This window comes from Cicer arietinum, chromosome 5 (assembly GCF_000331145.2).
Source record: "Cicer arietinum cultivar CDC Frontier isolate Library 1 chromosome 5, Cicar.CDCFrontier_v2.0, whole genome shotgun sequence".
Taxonomy (NCBI): domain Eukaryota; kingdom Viridiplantae; phylum Streptophyta; class Magnoliopsida; order Fabales; family Fabaceae; genus Cicer; species Cicer arietinum.
In genome coordinates this window covers 76,438,606-76,461,867 of record NC_021164.2, presented here as the reverse complement: position 1 = coordinate 76,461,867, position 23,262 = coordinate 76,438,606, and the positions used below count along the sequence as shown (strand labels likewise).

General features: G+C 28.2%; 1 protein-coding gene across 1 annotated transcript; it reads left to right on the top strand.

The window, feature by feature from the left end:
* The first annotated feature begins 18,548 nt into the window (after positions 1 to 18,548).
* LOC101490612 (E3 ubiquitin-protein ligase WAV3) lies at positions 18,549 to 22,306 on the top strand. The gene is made up of 3 exons (XM_027334821.1): positions 18,549 to 19,300; positions 19,608 to 20,730; positions 20,943 to 22,306. The coding sequence occupies exons 1-3, from the start codon at positions 18,959 to 18,961 to the stop codon at positions 21,752 to 21,754; spliced, it is 2,277 nt and encodes a 758-aa protein (XP_027190622.1). The 5' UTR covers positions 18,549 to 18,958; the 3' UTR covers positions 21,755 to 22,306.
* The last annotated feature ends 956 nt before the right edge of the window (positions 22,307 to 23,262 follow it).

Sequence of the window (23,262 nt, the reverse complement as noted above, 5' to 3'; positions counted from 1 at the left end):
GACATCAATTTGATATTTAGTAAATACACAATAATATATATATATATATATATATATATGAATCAAAATAAAATAAAAATTCAATATCATATATTCAAAATTAACATAAAGTCTTATAAACATATATGGAATTGACAATAGCTAAACTATTTTTAAATGAAAGTACTTTAGAATATTTATAGAAAATATTATCTTACTAACATAACAAAATCTTATATAGCAATTTTAAAAAATTAAAAATCACGTCAAAGCAATAAAAACAACTTCATTTTCATCAACAAAATAACCTATATTGTCAAAACTTCATCTTCATCAATAAAATAGTTTTTAATCTTCAACAAAATAACCTAATTATCAAAACTTCATCTTCATCAACAAAATAACTTTTAATCTTCAACAAAATAATCTAATTGCCAAAACTTCATATTGATCAACAAAATAGCTTTTAATCTTCACCTACAAACAATAATAAAAAAAATATAGACTATTCAAACGTAAAAAATAAAGAAAATAATAAATTTAGTGATAATTAATTAAAAGCAAAACTAAATATCATTTTCATTATCTTCATTGTTGTCTGAACTAGAGGAGAAATTCAAATGATTAGGAGGTACTAGAATACAAATCAAATTGTATGTTACCTATGAAGATCAATAAAAAAAAATCATGTACACATCGCGCAGCTTTGATTATGTCATTCACATCTTCTCTAGAAAATCTATTTTGAATTAAGGTCATAACATTTACTAACATACAATCATTCATGTAGCCTTTTCATTGACATTTGATATATTTTATGAGTACGAGTTTCAACGTAAATCTCTTCATGTCAGGTACCACTCATTTGTCCTTTTTTTTCTAAACTCCAACAAATAAGTTAAATGTATTTTGTTTTTTAATACAATTCACCATGTGAAAAGTACAAATCAACAAAACTTTTTCATCCATAAATTTTAGGAAACTTTTTTATCCATACAACGGATATCTTGGAAGTTGAAGTTGCGTGCTTAACATGAGAAGAGAGGGAATCAATACCCATTCAAGTCTATGAGTGGTTATTTTCTTGTCTAAGAATTTTTCCAACCAACTACCAAACCAGAACATACATTAATTATATAATAATTGCAAGTTAGTTGCAAATTGGATTATAATGATGCATCTTACATTGCAAAAATATGTCAACATTTAGTATTTACAAGTCATAGCAAAAAAACATAAAATAGATTATTTGTATTTAGTACAAAATGAATCAAACCAGAGCAAACATCAAAACAAAATAATACAGTATTCTTCAGCAATATTTGTTCAGAAAGTTTGAGATAATAATGTATATTCAACAAAATAATAAACATCAAACTAAATAACAATCTAAAAGTTGAGTTAACAATAATCTAGAACTGTAAGCACATTCCATCTACTCCTCGTAGAACCCAACCAATACCTCATAGAACCCACACAATAATCAAAGTTTCAACCAGAACCACCTTCCAACAGCTTCACCAAACCATGGAGAGAGAGAAAATCAAACAAATAGTCAAATAAACAAAATGAAAATCTTCATAACTTTATTTCCCTTGGCCTACATCTCTCTCAAAAACTTTAAGAATGAACTACATTCACTTTTCATACAATTAGTAAAAATCACATAAACAAAACAAATAAATAGAAGGGAAAAGGGAACCCATCTGAGACCGCCGAAGGTGGATGAAGGTGATTGGAGTGATTGAGTGGGACTGATGATGAGACTTGTGGTGGGTGAGGCGAGACGAGGCTCGTTCATGGAAAATAGAGTTAAGTGGCAATAATTTTTTTACTAATCCAATTACCTATACTCATGGTCATTGCAAATCTAAATGTGTATGTTACTTATACCTACGGTCTTAATTGACCATCACTAAAAACATAAGTAGATATATGGTAATTTTCTTGCGGTGTTCATGCATGACTTTGTTGTTCTCGTTAAAATTAAAACTCCATTCAACAAAACTATTAATTTGATTAGGTCTAATAATGATAGTGAATTTATGTACCCTGAATTTTATGTCAAATATGAAACAATTCATCAAATCTTTTGTGTTGAAACTTCAAGTTTAACTCTTTGAACTTCTTCTTTATTTTTTCTTCTAAATGATGGATGTTATTTTTATATATTAAGTTTTAGACAGTTAATTCTAGAAAAATTATACTCCATCCTCTACGATTACACTCTTATCCCACAAATCATCTAAAAATTTACATTTATCCTTGATTTAAAATAAAATAAAAAATTATTCTACCCCACACAAAATTTCAAAAATATTTTGAAAAATTCAAGGAATTAAAATTAAATTATTTTGAATTGATCAATCTATTAGTATATTTGGTAATATAAGAGAAAATAAAAACTGCAAAAAAAAAATTTAAAACCTAAAACTTAGGGCTTGTTTGATTCACATCCCAAAAACTCTATTTTAATATTTTAAAATTTAAAAACTAAAAAAACTTATTTGGATTACTTGTTTTTAAAAGTTGTTTTGTAAAATTATTTTTAATATCATACTTTTTAAAACTAAAAAACAAACACTACAAGAAAAACATCATTTTGTGGCCAACTTTATAAATATTTTGTGGCCGAATAAAACTCTCACAAATTAGTGACCGAAAAAGCCCTCACAAATGTCAAAATTGAAATTGGTCTTTATTTGTGGCTGAAAAAGCCCTCACAAAATCCTTAAATATTTAACTTGATTTTGTGGCTGCCTAAGACCTCACAAAATCACAATGTTGTGATTTTGTGAGGGCTTAGGCAGCCACAAATTCCAGTTAAATATTTAAAAATTTGTGAGGGCTTTTTCAGCCACAAATAAAGACCAATTTCAATTTTGACATTTGTGAGGGCTTTTTCAGTCACTAATTTGTGAGGGTTTTATTCGGCCACAAAATATTTATAAAGTTGGCCACAAAATGATGTTTTTCTTGTAGTGATCCTTGTGGAGATATTTGGCTCAATGTTATGTAAGCTCATAGGCAAGAGTCCCTTATTGGACCAGCTTCTCTATTTCAAATTTTTCCAAAAAAAAAAACACTAGATTAAACTATTGTACATGAAATTTAAAAGAACTTCTTTTACTTTTATGTTCTCAAAAATCCCCAATTAACATCACTGAATTAGTTATTTCGATGCGTTTTTTACTTAAAATACACATGCAGATTAACTAATCTCAATAGCATTGGTGGTGAGAGAATAAGTTACCAAGATTTAATCATAATAAAAACAATATATATTATATTCACAGTGAAATAAATTAAATCGCTAGGTTAATTTTACTTTTAACAATGAAGATTTAAATCCTCAATTCCTCATTATTGTTCCAAAGTAAGTATATGAAAAATCAAATGATCAAAGAGAACTGCATATAGTTATGTGTATCAGCATCTTTCACAAGCATATCAATTATGGAGCAATATTAATGATAACGTGGTTTAGTTGTAAGATAAAAAATTGTTACAAGATTTTCAATAAAATAATTTCTTATTGTAATCTTCACATAACTGTATTTTAGATTCTAATCTTTGTTTTCCCATTCATAAGCATGTGCTATATCAGATAATCAATCGAGATACTTCAAAATAATATACTTTAATTGAGATACTTCAAGTCAATATACTTCAATTGAGATACTTCAAGATTTAACTAACCTTTTATTCTTATAAAGAAAATATATGTATGATATATAGTGATACAAATTGGTCACTTACAACTGAAATTTGTTAATCTACGAGAGAAAGACAAAGTAGTACAATAAAATTAAGGTCAACACTTTAATATCTTAAAGTTTGGTTGAGAGTTGTATCTAAAAATAAATAATACGAAGTCACGTCGTTATTTTATATTTAATTAATTTTTAAATAATTTAAGTTTTGATTTGTTTTTCATTAGGAGTGTTACAAATACCCAACCAAACAAATAATTTACCTAAAATTAATTGGTATAGAAAAAGCAGGTTAGATGTTCAAGTACTCTACTTTTTTTGTCATTTTGGATTTTGTATATTATGAATTCATGGTTATTGTTATTTTTGGGCATAAATGATACAAAATGTGATATTGAGGCTGAATCTGACAATAATTAACGAAGATGATAAGTTGTTTTCCTATAAATTGTTGATCCATTAAGCAAAATTGAAATGTATTTTTTATTTAAGTGTAAATTGAATAAGAGAAAATATAAAAAATTACGTCAAAATGGAAGACAATTTAAAGATATTATCATTAAATAAGCAAAATATTATTAATTTTTTCTTTTTTTTTTCAGTGATAATTTTATTAAAGAAAGTATGACAAAAAAATCAAAAATCAAGATAACAAAAATATAAGGTGAAGTTTATTTAATCCACATACAATATGAATTATAAAGCGTTTGTTTAGCTAAATAATAGACAAAGTCGTTGCCCTCATGCCTAACATGTAACAATTTAAAATATGAATACAAACATTAAAATTAATGCAATCTCTAATAATAGAATCAACTTAACTCGAAGATTGTTGATGCCACTACCACATTTGAAGCATGTGATTTTGCTATAAAATTCAAGAAATACATATTTTTAACAAATTCTAAATTTTTTCGCATAGCTAAAATTTCTGCTACCTTTGAATTCAGTAATGAAACGACTTACCAACAACTAGCAACAACAACAACATCAATACTCCATTTATCCTCATCTATCGGACATGTTGCATCAACATTAAGCTCATAACCACCACTAAATGGAGGTGTCTAACGAACATCAGATATAGACAAATTGAGACATCCACTTAGAGTATACATCAATACTGCACTAACATTATTAAAATTAACAATAGATTTGTATGTTTTTTAAAAAATGGTAGCCACATCAATATCAACCTCCTCAAAACATGTACGATCACATTATCATTTGCATCATTAACATTTCTTTTAAACCACTCCTGAAATTGTACATACCTAAAATAGTGTGAATTAAATATCAGACCTAAAGGAGACGCAAACCAACCTTCTTTTGACTAGTGACACTCCATAAAAACATGTGAAATTGTTTCATTATATTGTCCACAAAAAACCCACAATGGATCACAATTGATTTCTCTTTAAAAAAAAAATTATCGGTATTTTTGCATGTACAATCCTCTTAGGAAAAATGAGTGTGTCTTGGAATTTAGTTGTAATTTCTACGATCTTTTCACACTTGTTGATCAATATGATTTGGTGAATTATGAGAGCAAATACCTCACGCATTGCCTTTAAGAAATGATATGAACTATTTACTGAAAAAATAGCAGATTGTGAAGCACCACACATAAATTCGTCTTGTAGTTGAGAGAAAGAAAGTGACAACCGAAGAATTTGTTGAACTTCAAAAGTAAGAAAAACTCCATTAATTAAGGGGGCATTTCATCATTGAATATCATGATGTATGAGATTTGAGATAAACATAATATCACAATTAGAAGGTTTAGGAGGCCAAATCTTGTGACCATTTTGATAAGGAAGTCCATTATCCTTCTATACACGAATTTGATGATCATTCCCTAGTCTCCAAATATGAGTTTTCTCAATAACATCTAAACGAGTTTGCAAAATACTTCCCCATGTATAATTTGGTTAATAACCAATTGAAGCTCTCAAAAAAATTGTCATAAAAATATATCTTGTTTTCATGTATTTTGAGATCTATAAATTGTTATTATACATGACACGTCACCCTTGTTTAGACAATATTACAAGGTTGAAATTATAGAATGTTCTAAAGTTTATCCCACTCATTTTTTTTCTTACATAATGTCTCTCAATTATAATTTTTACTTACATTTAATAACAAAAAATATAAACTAATTTTAATTATATTTTATCTTAGAGAGCATATATTTTAAAATATCAATCTTTATCTGCAAATTATCTCGTGTATCGCACATGTAAACCCACTAGTTTATAATTTATATTAGGATACTCAATATTAATATGATTTTCATCTATTTTTCCTTTGTGAAAAATAAATCATTTTTAAATAAATCTTATTTTTATTATTTGTTAATTTCAATATGATCGTTTCACTTGTAAAATAAATATGATTTTGTTTATAGATCAAATGACAAATAAATTAAATTTAATTGTAAGATTTTATATTCAAATCTAAGAAATAATATATTACATTACAATATATTATTTATTAGTTGAATTAGACTTTAAGAATTATTTTTTTAATTTGAAGATACACTCTCTTTTTAATATAAAAAAAATCTTAATTAATAATTCTTCATAAAAAATTGCAAAACTAAAAGATTCCTATTCAATCAAACATGAACATGATTTATGACAAATGCCATATGGAACTTGAAAAATATAATATTGTTGTACATTTTTTACTATTTGTCTATGTTGTTATAACCAATCAGATTGTACTGTTTTGACAATCATCGATCCCATGTGTTTCAAGATAGATGCAAATGTGGTCTACATCTCAAGGTTCACATAAGTCAACTTGCTAATGCATGCACTATCATTACACATCCATTCACATTTTTTAATACAATGATTAATTAATGATTAACAATGTCAGAATATTTTAAAAAGTTATAGGTATAAAATTAGTTATAACAGATTTGTCTCATATTAAAACCTGTCAACGCTTTAACAAATCCAATAAAAAATTATCAACAACTTAATTAATTCTCGGCGATATCTAAATACTTAATTTTTTGCAGGGTCTTTATGCGTATAAATTAATTTAAAGATAAGTTTACAATATTGGTGTACTCATTTTACAAATAAATTAGGCACTTATTAATTTAACGTGTACGCAGAATAATCAATGTAGGTTGGAGACTTGGTGCTGAACTTCCATATTCATGATTGGAAACAAATGTAGTGGTCAACTTTGGATTTTGGCTTTTTTTGCTGACTTAAGCGTCCAAAATTATTTCACTTAGGTTCAAATTTAGGGGCGTTTGTTTTAAATATAGGAATCACATTTTCAGAAATAGATCAACGGGGAATAAATATACTTATATTTATTAGAAGATTTGGAAAAAATTATTCTTGGATATAAAAGAGGTGGTAATAAAAGATTTCTATAAACGTCGAAATAAAATAGACGTAATTATCTATGTCTTTCAAAAACTCCCGATACTACAATGAGTTTTAGATAAATTATTTTGTGGAATATACCTAAAAATAAGTTTTCCTCGATATATCCTTGAAAATTATTTTTTGAACGATTTGCCTCTCAAACTCATTTACCATTAAATCCAACCTTAATTAAAAGTTTTGAAATTTAAACGTGTGCAATTAATATCACATGAAATATAAATAAAATAAATAAATAATATATGTGACTCACAAAACTAGCTCAAAGGTTGAAACACTTAAGCAAGTGTTTAAGGCCTTCGGAAAGGGTTTAATTAACAACAAACAATTTTTTTTTAAAACTCAATAGTTTATGTTATTAATTATATTATAATTATATGTAACTTTTTGCTGATAAAGTGTAAGGTTTTGAGTGTTTAGTTTATGGTTTAAATCTAGAGTACTCATTAAAATAATTTAATTTGATAATTAAAAATTAATTTTATCTTATGTCTTAAAACTCAAAATCACACGTCTCCATGAAATTTCATTTGTGATATAAATGTCTAATGAATAAATTTTTTTATTTGTGTAAAACCACCCTTTTATGCTATCATTATTTCGTCTTTTAAAACATAATTTTTGTACTAAAAAAGTTCTTTTTAAAATTTGTTTTAAGCCTCCAAACCTGTTAAACATGTACTTGTGACTCATATACATATACTCAACATATTAAATTATTTATTTTGTTTTAAAATAATTGAGTGACCATTTCACACGTACTAAAAGAAATAGATTTATTAAATTATTTTTATTAATTAGTATAAATGTATTATCAATTTCATATATAAATATGTAGCAGAAGATATTACATTGTAAGTTATGCAAATAGTATAATTTAAAGGATACAATTTGAAGAAAAATAAATATATTGAAAATTGAAAGAGAAATTTATTTTAAGACAATTTTTTTTTTTACAAATGCATTATAAAACAGAGGAAATATAACTTTTCATGTTTGATAGTACCTATGTCCCTAATTATAAACAATCTTTAGAAGGAAAAAAAATTATCCCTAAATATAAATATTACTTCAATTTACTAGATACTTTTATTTATTTATTCCAAACGTACCCTTATTAATACTACTAATTTGACTTAAAATATGAAAAGTTAAATTTAACACATTCAAATACAAATGTTATTTTAAGAATATTAATGAATAAAATAAACGTATTTTTTCTTAATAAAAGTGAAAACAGTGATAAGTGTTTGACCATACACGACATGTAGGCGTAAAAATATATTAGTCTTTTTGTTAGGATCCTACGATGTAACCTACTTATGGTCTGACCTGACATGTCCTATTTAATAAAAAGGTTATACTTAGGCTATTATTAAAACTTATTTATTTAAATAGGTCAGACTCAGACTTATAAAAAACATATTTATTGTTATTTATTAATAATATTATTTTCTATTTTAAAATATATCAATTAAACAATCACTCAGTAGTCGTTCCATATTCGGTATCGATTTCATATTCTGTAATCGTTCCTTATTTGTTTGAGAAGTAATAATGGATGCATTTGTTTCAGGAAAAAATATATTATTTGAAACAAAAAATCATGTTTTAGGGTTTAAATGGTGTTTGTTTTAGATTTTTTAAAAATTATTTTTTATTCAATATATATACATATATAAAATATAACATTTAAATGTTAATAAGATTTTAAAATAGACTTTTAAGACTTTTAGAAAGATCAGGTCAGATCGAAAAAAAAAAAACTATTATAGACTATAAGCCTAAAAAATTATCAAACTCCGATCTTTTAAAATCTGGTTAGACACTAACGACATAAATATGTTTTGACCAATTTGTTTCACATGAAATGAAGAAGATGTTCGCCCACTCCTTCAATTATTATGATTAAAGCTCAAATCCCGTTTATAGTGTCAGCGGCAATCAAGAAGAGATTGCACCAATTTATTCGCAGCAGGGGATGGCAATTGGCAAAGGATAACATAAACGAGACACCCATACATACATTGCAGCCTGTGATTTTATATTAAAAAATAATAGTAAATCAATAGATGGTGTCTAATGTGGATCGATAAAACAAAATTGCTCATAATACCAACAACTATTGAAAGCCTATGTTACTCTTCTTCTTTGCAACTAGTATAGTAATATAATTCGTATCAATTTGCCAAAATAATAATTAAAAATAAAAACAAATATGAATTAAATTTTGAGCTATTTATAATTATAATATTTTATTTTTATAAAATTGTTTAGATTGCTGTGAGTTACAATAAATGGATCTGAAATAGTTTTGCCTACTCCATTTTTTATTTGTTTACTTGAATAAATAGAAATATTTTTATATTTCCACCAATAATATATATTTAATTACACTTAACACAAATTAATTAGTCTAGGAAGACATAACAAGATGGGAGACTCTTTTTCTATTTTTGCACACACTTCAGAAATACACTTAAAAAATATAGTTTTTTTTCTTCAAAAATATACTTTCGAACAAAATTTTTAACTTTTTTGGAAGTATAAAGAGGATAAAAGTAGATTGCTAACAACATCAACCAATTTGCCCTCAGAAAAAAAAAACCAGTTTGTTATTATTAGCTCGATCAGATTGCAAAAAGTTTTTATTCTTGTGATTTCAGGTTTGAGCAGAAAAGCATTCATCTAAGATTGCAATTAAGACATTGCATGTTTGATATACTTAAAAATCAAACTTTTCAAAATATAACAACATTCTCAAAGTTGTGCCAAAAACTAGGAAAATCATGAAAGTAAAAAAATCACAGCTTAGTTTATACATTAATTTGTATTATTTTGATACTTTCGGCCTCAAAAGCAATTACACAGAGAGTTTTTAAACAATAAAAATTGTCAATAAAGTATTGTAAATAAAATAGATAATAAATTCTTACAAATAACTTAATTGTTTATATTGAAAACGATTTTACTAATCTAATTAGCATAGAATCAATGTTGAATGAATTTCACTTATTGAAAAGTCTTCCAACTTAACTTAATTTCTTAAATTGCTCTTGCCCGTTTTTATTTCAATTGTTACTACCTTAATTTATATTTTATATAATTTTAATTTTCTTTTCTCATTCATTAATGTAATTTGTATTTTTTTTATTGATTAAACTTAACTCAATATATTATATTTGAAATATATTAAATTTTAATTTCTTTTTGTTTCACCACCTAATAACTTTTATGTTAACTTTGTTACCGTCCACATTGAACTTCTACTTTCTAAAAATAAAACACTTTTAAAATTTTAGATAATTTTAAAATATTAGTTCAGAAGGACCATCGTTCTTCAATTCTTTCTCTTATTGATAGTACGTTATAAGTAAATTTTATTGTAAATCATACATTGGACCTTTTATGTAGATGTGTTTACTCTAATCTACATTTGAAGCTATAAAAAAAAATTGTAAAATTTCTTTAAAATGCAGTCATAAAAAAAAGGGTGTTTGGTAAGTTCAAAAGGGAAATATTTTGTCGTGTTGATGTCAAAAGCTTACCCACATAATCTATAATATAAAGTACCTTTATTTGGGAAATGGGAATAGTTTAGAGTTGCCTTGAATTTCAACACTGAAAGTACCCCTACCTTATCCAAATCCCATTCCTTGAAAATTGAATTAAACAATGTATTAGGATGATGAATAATGTGATAGACGGTGCAAGACAATTGCCTAAGATAGTAGGTAACCATATATTGGGCCTTCCTTAGTTCCTTATACATTGCATCATTGAAGGAAGTTGGAGTAGTTACAATTAATAGTCGTGAACCGTGGAGATAATAGAGAAATTATTGGCATACTATTATTAATTTAATCGCCGGCCTTATTTAATTAGGGATTTTGGATATAACAAAGTGGGTTACTTTTGACCAATACATCTCAAAACTTATCGATGGAAAGCCTAAATGTAAGGGTGTGCTTTCTCATGAAAAATTGTTATTTTTATACATCTGATTTAATGCTTTAATTTACATCTGATTTAAGTCATTTCATTTTTTAAACAAATAACGATGTGATTTTTTAAAAAAATCTATTGAGTTAGATTTTATTTTACGCGTTATTAAAAAACATTAAATAATATTATATTAATTTATTTGAATAAATATAAATTACCATTATTATAAAATTAAATCGTATTTTATGTCAAAAAAATTGTTTAATGATCTTTTATGTATTTTAAGTACGCTATTTATATCAATGTTTAACATGGTGAAATGTATTACAAAATAAATTTTAAATAAATATTATATAAAATTAAATTCTTTAAAAATTTATATTAGATATGAAAATAAAATTTAATTTTATTGACGTGTTTATTAATTCATTGTTTTGTTTAAAGATAAATAAAATTATGACTTATTTAAAAATATAAATATTAAAATATTTTTTTATAACAAATGACTAACAAACTATGCCATTCTTTTAAAAGGCTGGACTTAGGTCTATAAATAAACCTATATATAATAGATAATTCACTAGACTCGGCCTTAATTTTTTATCATATCAAAATTAAGTCTTTACAAAATTTAATTTTATGAAACCTATTTTGACCATATAATCACATAAGTGCACTCCACCTAAAATAAAATTAGATGGAGAAAGAGGCCAATTATGGTTTTTATTATGTGAAATTGATACCACAAATCAGTGAATCAAATCAGATAGTGATAGAGGAAACACAAACCATGCGAGGTCATGGCTAATTTTGTATTGTGTCTTTAAATCTAACCAACTGCCAAAGCAATCCACATGACCGACCACTAATTGAAAACTCGTTTTAAAGTTAAAGTTTAAGTTTCAAGAATGTGTTTTGATTTCTAATCCTAACAAATTTTAGTTGACAAATCTGTGTCCTACTACTTATGGGCATGTCTTTGACCATAAATTAAGCAAAATCACATAATATTAATAATAATAATAATAATTAGACAAATACCGGCAACAGTTGAATTAGATAGAAGATAAACTCTCACGTCATGGTAAATATAAATATAAATTGGTTATATTTATATTTACGGTCTAATGTATATTAAACAAATTAAGTCGAATATAAATAATATATATAAAAGGAAAAAATCAAATAATTAGACACGTCAGTCAATAAATGGTGAGAGATAATATTTTTGCAAGTGCTTATCAGTTCCATCTTTTTGTGACGATGGATATATACTCTGCTCTGAAAATATTTTTGTGGTTTGAAAACTTTCCAAGTTATTGACCAATAATTAATTGTTTAATCTTTTGGAGTTGACCAGCGACAATTTTCACGTTAATTCAGAGATCCTAAACATGAAATATGTGGAATTGTCAGCGTGTGAAATGGGATAAGCATTAACATTCCAAATACGTTTTTTTTTTTTTTTGTAAAAAGCAAGGGAGATTTTTACGATATTTGAAAATAGTATTTATAATTCATTTGAATCTATATAGTGATGTGAAATACATTTCAGAAATATCTTTCGGAAAGTTGTGAGCACGAAAACTGTAAAATATTTGAGAGATATTTATGTATTGTGAAAAAATTATATACTATTAATTTATTTATTTTTTAAATAATTGTGGTTGTGATTTTCCATTTTTTAGTTTTCGAATTTCAGTGTTATGTTATTATGTTCTTGTAAATTTTCTATATGTTTGTTTTTTCTAACATTGATGGTTTCGGTCTAGGTAAATTTAATTATTAGTATGTTTTATGATTACAACACCTAATCTTTCATGTAAAAAATCGTAAAAAGAGTAGTATTGAAAAATATATATTATTTAGAAAAATTATGTCTCATAAAATATTGGTACTTAATAATCATTTATGAGTCACTCTCATTGTTAATACTCTTACTTAGTACTTAAGTCTATGAGTCTATGTATCAAAGCAGTTTTAAGAATATTCGAGAGGTGTAGTAAAACGGATTCTATATTTTAACGACATAATTTTTTTTTACTAAGTCTTTATATATATATATATATAAGGTATTTACTAAAAATACTATGTTGTTATATTAAAATAATATTAAATAAAAAATTTACTCACGTGCAAAAGACAATTTTATTATTTACTTTTAATAGAAAATCCTTCTAAATAGACACAATTAAATTTTGAGTATGCTAAATAGTTTTTTAGGATTAATTATTTTTTATATATCTTAAATCAAAATATATTTGATCACTTAATAAAAAATTCAATAAATATAAAACATACGAGCAGATTTTTTATTTGTACTCCATCTACAATAAATATAAATAAAAATATTAGTTGATTTATTTGAACTAAATTTTTAATCAGATATATCAAATTTAAAGTATCGCTTTTGCTTATATTCCACTCTAAAGAGAGTATAATATTTGCAACACATTCTCTTTTATTGATTGAAATTTATATGAATTCTACCAAATTTAAATAGCAGTCACATAATTTGGTGGAACTCACATGAAAAAGAGTGCATTGAAGTAACATATAAAAAATAGTGCATTGAAATATGTGGATTGTTAACACTCTAGTTTTTTATTTTTGAAACATGATAATTCTTATGATTTTGATAGTGAAATTTTATTTTAATAATTGAATCAAAATCAAGTTTTATAGTATTGTATTATCTTAAAACATTTCATTGTTTTTTTTATTCCTTACATATCTAAATCAAGTTTCATTTTTTATTTTTATAATTATGTATTTGTTGAGAAGAGTTTTTCAAAATTTTATTTACAATCTATAAATCTATAATATTTTATAAATCTATAAATCTGTATTTGATTATATATATATATAGAAAGAAATACGACAACAAATTCATTATTTACACATGGCACTCAAAATACTTTGCTTGGTAAAATACTACTGTTAAAAAAAAAACACAAAAACTACACTCATTCATTCAATATTTAAGTAACATGAAAGTAAATAAAAAAGTTATGTGAATTGATAATATGACAATTTAAGCTAACACATGTGATTCAAATTTGCAAAACTAAAACTGAATTTTACAGAGGTTGAGTGTTGTCCCCTCCAACAAGGGCAACAACCAAACAAAATGGTTTATACACGACCAAAACCTAGCTAGGTTAACTTCATATATAGGTACCCTCCTAGCTCGTAGACATCCTTCAGATAAGCCACGAGAACAAAAGTGGAATTCTCATTTGCAAAACGGATACGTTTATTATCCATATAAAATAAATTTGGTTTATGAAAGATAGTGGGAGGAAATTAAAAAGGAAAGGTAGAAGATACTCAAACCCCTTGATCTTATTTAAGATTTTTTACGTAATAGTTAAAATAAAAAATAATAATTTTATCAAATTAATGAACTTAACTATTATTAAAGAAACTAATATAGTAATTATTAAAAAAAAATATAAGAAAAAATTATTAAAATTATATTGAAAATTATAAATAATATTTATTTTAAAATATTTACTAAAATGAAACTTATTGTAAGACAGAAATAATATAAAATAAAATAATTTTTTAGTTATTTAATTTAAAAAACAAATTAAAGAAAAGATAAATAAAAACTTTCATTTTCTTTATTTTATAAAAAAAATGAGCGGATTGAAATGACATAGTTTTAAAATGACAAAATTAATTAGTTTTAAAGTATAATATATAAAAAGAAATAGAAATAAAATTAGAAAATAAAAAAGTGGTACATTTGTATTGACTGAGATCGAGAAAAATCTTAATGGGATCTTTTTCCTCTCATTTTTGATGGTATTAAACAATAAAAACAATTCAAAATTTGTGTTTTCTTTTCTTTGTGGTATTTTTCATTTTCCTTCCTCTATTCCAAATTCACTGTGATTTCAGTCGATCATTTTTTAAAATGAAACTAATATTTTTGTACCTTATTATTTGTAAATTGATAATTTTATGGATATAGTATATTACAATCTAAAAAATAAAAACCAAAATTATACCCAAAAAATACAAATAAAATACTAACTTTAGTGCAATAAAAAAACAAACAAATCCATGTGCATACTAATTTAATATTATAAAATAATCTATATTCAATACATTTAAATAAAAATTAATAGTTGAATAGACACTATTAATTTGAGTTAAATTTTTAAAAATAATAATGAGCATGTGCATCAAAAATATAATATGTAAATTAATATTTTTTTACATTTCTAACTAAATTGACTTTCATATTTAAAAGGAGTGAGTCGCATACTAAAAGTTAACTTTATGGTAAGTATCAACTATAGTTTTAAACTTAGTATTATAAAAAAGTTAAGTTAATTAAATTAGCAAATGCTATTAAATATAAAAATAATACTAATATACTAATACAACATCTTAAATTAATAATAAATATTGTAATATTATTATAAAAAAATATATATGGTATATACTTGGTTCAATTCTGTTTGGTTTAAAAAAAAAATAGAAATCTAATCTCATTTGATTTTTATAAAAGAATATCCAAAAGCATTTAAAAAAAAATAGTTTGTGTCGATTGAATGTGAAGACTCCTAGTTAATAATTGATAAACAAAATCTCTCCTGTTATAATAATTTGTTTAATTCCTACTTTCCGAGACTCATAGATTATAAAAAAAAAATGATGTATTTATCATACCCAAATATTATTTAATTAATATACTTTTTGACCAAATTAATTATCTTTTAATGAAACAAATTATTATCGTAAAAATTACTCCAGTTACTATTTTTTTGAACAAAATCAATGTTAATAGAGTAGTAATGAATATGCATTTAATTTGATTGGGCACGTAATTTTACTAGCAGAAACGTCATCACTTATGGAAGCCGAACGGCGTTACTGAAAATATGAATTAATTAATCGAGTGTGTGGAATTAATTGAGTTTATGTCACATATACCCACAAACAACTACTACCAGTCAAATCTCCTCTCTTAGTTACTGTCCTTTTGGGAGGTTACCAACCCTCTCATCTCATCTCATCTAAATTTCCAGTTACAAGAAATCTACTCCTACTGGTTCAATTTGTTGGTGCCTAGCTTTGCATTTCTCAACAACACTCCACCCCCACTTTTTTTATTCTTTATGCTAAATTATTTATTATCCCGTCTACAATACTACTCCGTAACTCACTCATGCAATTACGTTTTTAATAAATTCTAATTTATTTAAAAATAAATGATGACATTTTTAAGATAAACTTGTGTAGAACTACTCTAACCATGCACCACCTCATTATTAAATAATTAATGAATTGTTTGAAGCAAGTAGGAAGTGGATAATGGTTGGACAGTTTGTAGGGTGTGTTTGGGAAGGGGGCCTTGGTGGATAGGTCTCCAAAGTACTGACAGAACAAGAAAGGACGGGTCATGTATGTGGATGTTTGATCAGTGACTCTTTTATTAGTAGTAGTAATTCTGACTATTTTCATTGCCATCAATGTTTTCACCTTTTTGTACTCCTATCTATGTTTATTTATATTTAATAATTCGGCTCACACAGTGCTACATGCATCAAACAGTACTACCAACTCTACTTTCAAACCTTTATTGCTTTTACTGTTTATTAAAATTACATTACTGTAATCCGAGGTTAATGTCAGGGTAATTTTGGGTTAGTACATACATGCAGTTATAGTAAAGTCCACGAGTTTACAGTGTACGTATGGTCACACTCACTGCTAAATATTGGAATTCACTGTGATTTCATTACCATCGCGACCAGGATGTGACCAATCAAACGGCCAACAATCGATCACTCTAGTGTATCATTGCTTTTGTTTTTTACAATTTCAAATCCTTTTTCAATGCAATTTTGTAACTTTTATTGAAATCTTGAGTTTGGTTTTAAATCACTGTGAAAACAAATATCTTCAAAATTAATTGTGTAATTTGAATAAATATATTAATTTTACAAAAGAACTATCAATTAAAGTCTACATTCATTAAAGATTAACGGTAAATGCATTATATGAAAACCATTTTGACATTGAAAAAGTTTGTTATATTTCAATAATACTCACTCACACCTCAATTGTATTTTGTAGGTTGTGGAATACCGGTATCCTATGTCCAATAACACACCTCTTTCCACAATTCTCAGTCAAATCAAATCAAAACTTGAGAACTGAAAAGCACGTGTCCTTATAGAGGTGTCACAACTCAACTCAGTCACAAGGTGAAGGTGGTGTGCATGGGTCCTGCACAAACAGGTATTATACAGTATGTTCGGTTATATTCCTTTCTATCACAATAATGTTATTTTAATAAAAACATTTTTATATTAAAATAAATATTATTTATAACTTTTAATAAAATTTTATCTATTTATTTTTTATATTATGATTTAATAATTATTATATGTATATTATTCAAAATATTATTATAGTTTATAGGAATAATAGTAATAAAAAAATCAATAATTAAGATTAATAATTTGGTAAAATAATTTGTTATTTTTTTCAAATTATTAAATTATTTGTTTCATAATGAGTATTCTTTAAAATTTTTGTATATATATTAAGAAATATAATAATTAATCAAAAAAAAATAACTGATTTTACAAACTGTTTATCTTAATTATTGTTCGATTTTTAATTATTATCAATATAAAATACAATAATATTTTATAAGTTATGTATATATTTATAAAAGATAATAACAGAAAAAATAATTAAAGTGATATTAAAAATTGAAAGTGTCATAACATATTTACAAAATCTTAAACAACATTTGATTATGAAACGAAGAAAATACAATCAAATTACCCTATGTGATTAATGGTGCACCACTTACTATCCTTGTTTAAATACTCACATAATAGTTGTACTAAAATTTTTAAAAAATTGTTCACATAATTATTTACATAAAAAATGAGACTATTTATACATAAAATTCATGATCAATTGATAATGAAAAATTATTGTCATAACATGAGAGTGTGAGCGTTGACTAATTTAGTTTTAAAAAAACCAACCAACACGTGGCTGGTAACGTGGTACTTTAATTGGTAAAATCTATTTAGAATTTGGATTCAGTATAAAATTACTTAACAAAACCAATTGTAAAAGGAGGATTATCTACTGATTATAATTTTTTGTCAACACCTATGTCATGTAATACGAGATGCTTAACATATTTTTTCACAACCAAAATAAAATATCTAGAGTATATTCTGAGTGGTTCAATAATAATATGATTGTGGGTGATTTAGTGGCAATTAAATAGATTTTAATAATATTTTAAAATTTATTCAGTATAATACAATTCTATAAAATTAATTTATAAGGTGATGATGAAGTTTTTCAAGCTTGGTTTATCTTAATTTAGAGAGTAATCTTTGATTAGAGAAGCTGTAATAAAAAACTATGATTAGAGTAGGTAATTGTTGTCACGACTCTGTTTGGAAAAGCTGAAAGAAAAATATATATAAATATGCAGACAACAAAAGCCTTCCCTTTTTGTACACAAATACAAATAGCCAGGTAGAAAGAGAGGGAGAACAGAGCTCTCTCAAGGCGTTTAATTGCAGGGATATTTTTGCTTTTCTGAATACTATAAACAAGAACCCAAGTCTAGTTAGTTGAAACCATTATATCTATCTTTTTATTAATATATCCTCATGGCTCTAACTTTGTCTCATTGCTCTATTTTCATTTGATCCCATGCTCTCCTCACTAAATTCCTTTCTCTTCTGTCTCACCTTTAGATCCATCCATCATAACAAACAAAACTTGTTTTTTTTCCTTTCCATATCTCCTTCTTCCTCTCAACAATTAATCATCTTAAAATAAACTCTAGTACTACTTCTTTTCCTGAAAAGAGAAAAGCTGTGATTAGTGATAACCTTTTGGTCACTAAAAATGGGTACCGGTTGGAGAAGAGCCTTTTGCACACGAGACCCTGAATCTACCATATCAGATAAAAACAACAACGGAAGCCCAAGCCCAAGCCCAAGAAGCTGTGCTCGTTTGAGTTTTCTTTCTGGAACTAGCAATCCTTCCACTCCACGTTTGCCTCAATCTCAACCAGTTTCAAGTCCAAGTCTTCGTTGCCGTACCATAACTGAAGCAGCTTCTCAAACAAATGATAGCCCAAGATTTCAATCCAAAAATAACACCCCAAGAGCTAACTCCACATCAAATCCAACTTCTCCTCGCTCTCCTCTCAAATTATCCCTCTTCAAAAACAGCTTCAAATTCAGGGTATACTTTCTCATCAATTTTATTTTGCTCATTTGTATATTGTATTTAATAAGATCCCAATCCAAACGTGACTTTATGATTGATTTTACAGTGATATTTGTCACTAAATTATGGTGAATCATTATACTTTTGCATAAACACAGATAAAAATAAGATCAATGAAAACTGATCTATTTAGTTCAAATTTTATTTGGTTATAGTTTTATAGGTGTTTTGAGACGAGAGCAGTAGCAATGAATGCCATCCAAAATCAAACATGCAGTAAATCAATGATATTAATTTTTTATTGTGATTATGAATGATGCAGAGTAGCTGTGGAATCTGTTTGAATAGTGTGAAAACGGGACAGGGGAAAGCAATATACACAGCGGAATGTGCACATGCGTTTCATTTCCCGTGCATCGCAGCACATGTACGCAACCATGGAACTCTAGTTTGTCCTGTCTGCAACGCCACATGGAAAGACGTACCATTACTAGCGGCGCACAAGAATCTCGCTTCGGAATCCGAGAGGACCAACGAAATTCCCAATGCAATCGAGAAAACACCCATGGAAAATCACTCTTCCGTTTTCAGAACCAAGAATTTGGATCAGGTTCAACAACAAAATCAATTGAAGCATTCTGAATCAGCGAGATCTTATGATGATGATGAACCTCTCATTTCTCCGTCCGCCGGTGGTGGAAGAATCATCACTATTCCTGAAGCCGATGAAAACGAAGAGGAAGAAGACGATGATAACGTCGAGTTTCAAGGTTTTTTCGTCAACACGAAATCTAATTCCTCCTCAAATAAATCTTACTCTGACGATTTACAAATCGGCGACGGAGATTCAAGAACTGTTCAGATGAAGTTAATGCCGGAATGTGCCGTCGTATCAGTTTCACGTACTCATGAGACTTACGCTTTGGTTTTAAAAGTAAAGGCACCGCCGCCGCTTCGCGGCGGAAGTAGCACTGTGGACGCTTCACGGCGAGCGCCGATAGATCTTGTTACAGTGCTTGACGTTGGTGGAAGCATGACAAGCGCGAAGCTTCATATGCTGAAGCGCGCGATGCGTTTGGTTATTTCATCTCTTGGACCTGCTGATAGGCTTTCTATTGTGGCTTTTTCTGCTATTTCCAAACGTCTCTTACCTTTGAAAAGAATGACGGCTCAAGGCCAGCGTTTGGCTCGGCGCATCGTTGACCGGCTTGTAACCGGTGAAGGAAACAGTGTAGGTGAAGCTTTGAGAAAAGCTACAAGAGTATTAGAGGATCGTAGAGAAAGAAACCCGGTAGCTAGCGTTATGCTTCTATCCGACGGCCAAGATGAAAAGGTTCACAACCGTAATAAAACAAATCAACGGAAGACGTGGAGCCACGCGTCTTCAACCCGTTTCGCGCACATTGAAATTCCGGTTCACGCGTTTGGGTTTGGAAGCAAGAGCTGTTACATTCACGAACCGGGTGAGGACGCTTTTGCAAAGTGCGTTGGTGGGCTTTTGAGTGTGGTAGTTCAAGATTTAAGGATTCAGCTGGGCTTTCAGTCTTATTCGGGCCGTGCTGAGATAAACGCAATTTACTCGTGTAGTGGGAGGCCCATGTTGTTGAGCCCAGGAGCAGTACGGCTCGGCGATTTGTACGCTGAAGAAGAGAGGGAGCTATCGGTTACAGTCACGAACCGGGTGAGGACGCTTTTGCAAAGTGCGTTGGTGGGCTTTTGAGTGTGGTAGTTCAAGATTTAAGGATTCAGCTGGGCTTTCAGTCTTATTCGGGCCGTGCTGAGATAAACGCAATTTACTCGTGTAGTGGGAGGCCCATGTTGTTGAGCCCAGGAGCAGTACGGCTCGGCGATTTGTACGCTGAAGAAGAGAGGGAGCTATTGGTTGAGCTGAGTATTCCCGCGTCAGCTTTGGGGGGTGGGACCCACCATGTGATGACGGTACGGTGTCTGTATAAGGACCCCGCAAGTCAAGAGATTGTATACGGTAAGGAACAGGGACTTACGGTGCCGCTACCTCAGTCTCTGACCGTACGATCATCAGGAACAAGGATCGAGAGGCTGAGGAATCTGTTCATAACCACTCGAGCCATAGCTGAGGCTAGGAGGCTTCTGGATCACAATAATGACTTCACCAGCGCTCATCATTTACTTGCATCGGCTCGTGGGCTTCTGATTCAATCTGGCTCAGCTTCAGCTGAGCAATATGTGCGCGGCTTGGAAGCTGAGCTTGCAGAGCTTCATTGGAGGAGACAGAGAGAACAGGTTCAAGTTGAGTTTCAGCAGCAACAAATAATGCAACAACGGAGAAGAGGGGGTGAGAGGGAGATGAATATGGTGGATGAAAATGGTGAGCCGCTTACACCTACATCGGCTTGGAGAGCGGCTGAGAAGCTGGCTAAGATGGCAATGGTGAAGAAGTCTTTGAATAAAGTCAGCGACTTGCACGGCTTCGAAAACGCTAGGTTTTAATTTCCTTTAATATTTTTGGATTAATAAATTGTTTTTTTATTTTTCTCAAAAAAAATATGTAAAGATTAAGTTGTTAGAGAGAGAAGAAAAAAAACAAATGGGGATGGGGTTGACAGTAGATTGGAATGGAGACAAGGTGGTAGCAGACGGCGCGGCCCTTTCTGCATTACAATATTATGACGATGGGGAAAGTTATTACTATCATGTGATGGAGGGTCTGGCCCACATTAAAATATGAGAATTTGATTCGTTGGCTCTTCTATATTTTAATCATTCCCTTTTTTCCATAAGATATATGCACATTGAAACTCAAAACTAGTGTATTACTTGGAATGGGGATTTTATGGTTTTATAACTATTTTTTTCTCTCACTTTTTATGCTTTGTCTTTTTCGTTATATTGAGGATTTTGGTTGTCGTTTTAATGTTGTTGTGGATATGTGGGACTAATAATTTAGGAGCGGACTAGGGATGGGGCTAACATGATCTTTTGGATGTAATATATAGCAGAGGACAGATCTTAATGATGAATGAATGATTATATTTAGTGGCACTATGCATGATGCTATTATATTTTCCTTCTCTTATTAGAATATCTTACCTTAACAATTTTGAAGCAAAATATGAAGGGCCTCAAAAGTGTTAAAAATGCAATCATTCAAGAGATATAATAATAGTAATGTGCTTTGCATTAAGATTTCCAAAAAACATGAAATTAAGTTTATTATGATTCCTTACATCAAGAAGTAAACCTAATGTGCATGGTGAGAATATTAATTGAATTCTACTATCTTGTAGAGAAATTGGAGCCGCCTATCATTTTTGAGTCATGATATATGTTTAGAGTTTTGTTACTGAATGAAATCAATTACAAATTTATATATTTTAGAATAGCATTTATAGATATTTTTGTCGTGTTCCTTAAAGAAGTGAAAGCTACAAAGTATAAATTTACAAGCGGCTTTAGATAGATATGAAAGGGGACTTAAGTCGAGGTTATAGGCTGTTGTTGATCATAAATACAAAGGCCAACACCACCAACTGTTTTTGTACAAACAACATTGAAAGCACTTCATGGTACCGTCTCTATCAGCTAGCCTTGCTTCCTTTGTTTGACAACAAATTTCCAGCTACTTCGTGGCAAATATATAAGATGGACCATAAATGGTGTGAGGGCAATTTAAGCTAGTTTGCATCAAAACATGAATATAAGCAGAGACCACATTTGTGGAGCCCCAATAAGTGTCTCACTTGTCTAATCCATCACTATCTTGGCTTTTGTGTGATTGCCAGGCCCTCTGGTTTTTTGCTTTATTATTCTTGGTAGTGTAGTAAATAATACGAGTCTTATTATTATTTTGTAGTGAAGAAACAACAAAAACAACAATGGTAAAGACATGAGTGGGGGGTCAGGACTCAGGGGCATGCTTATTATTGTGTCACTTAGCCTTTGTTTCTCTATTTGAAGAGACAAATATATGAAAGGAGTTTTTTTTCTCCAAATAAACC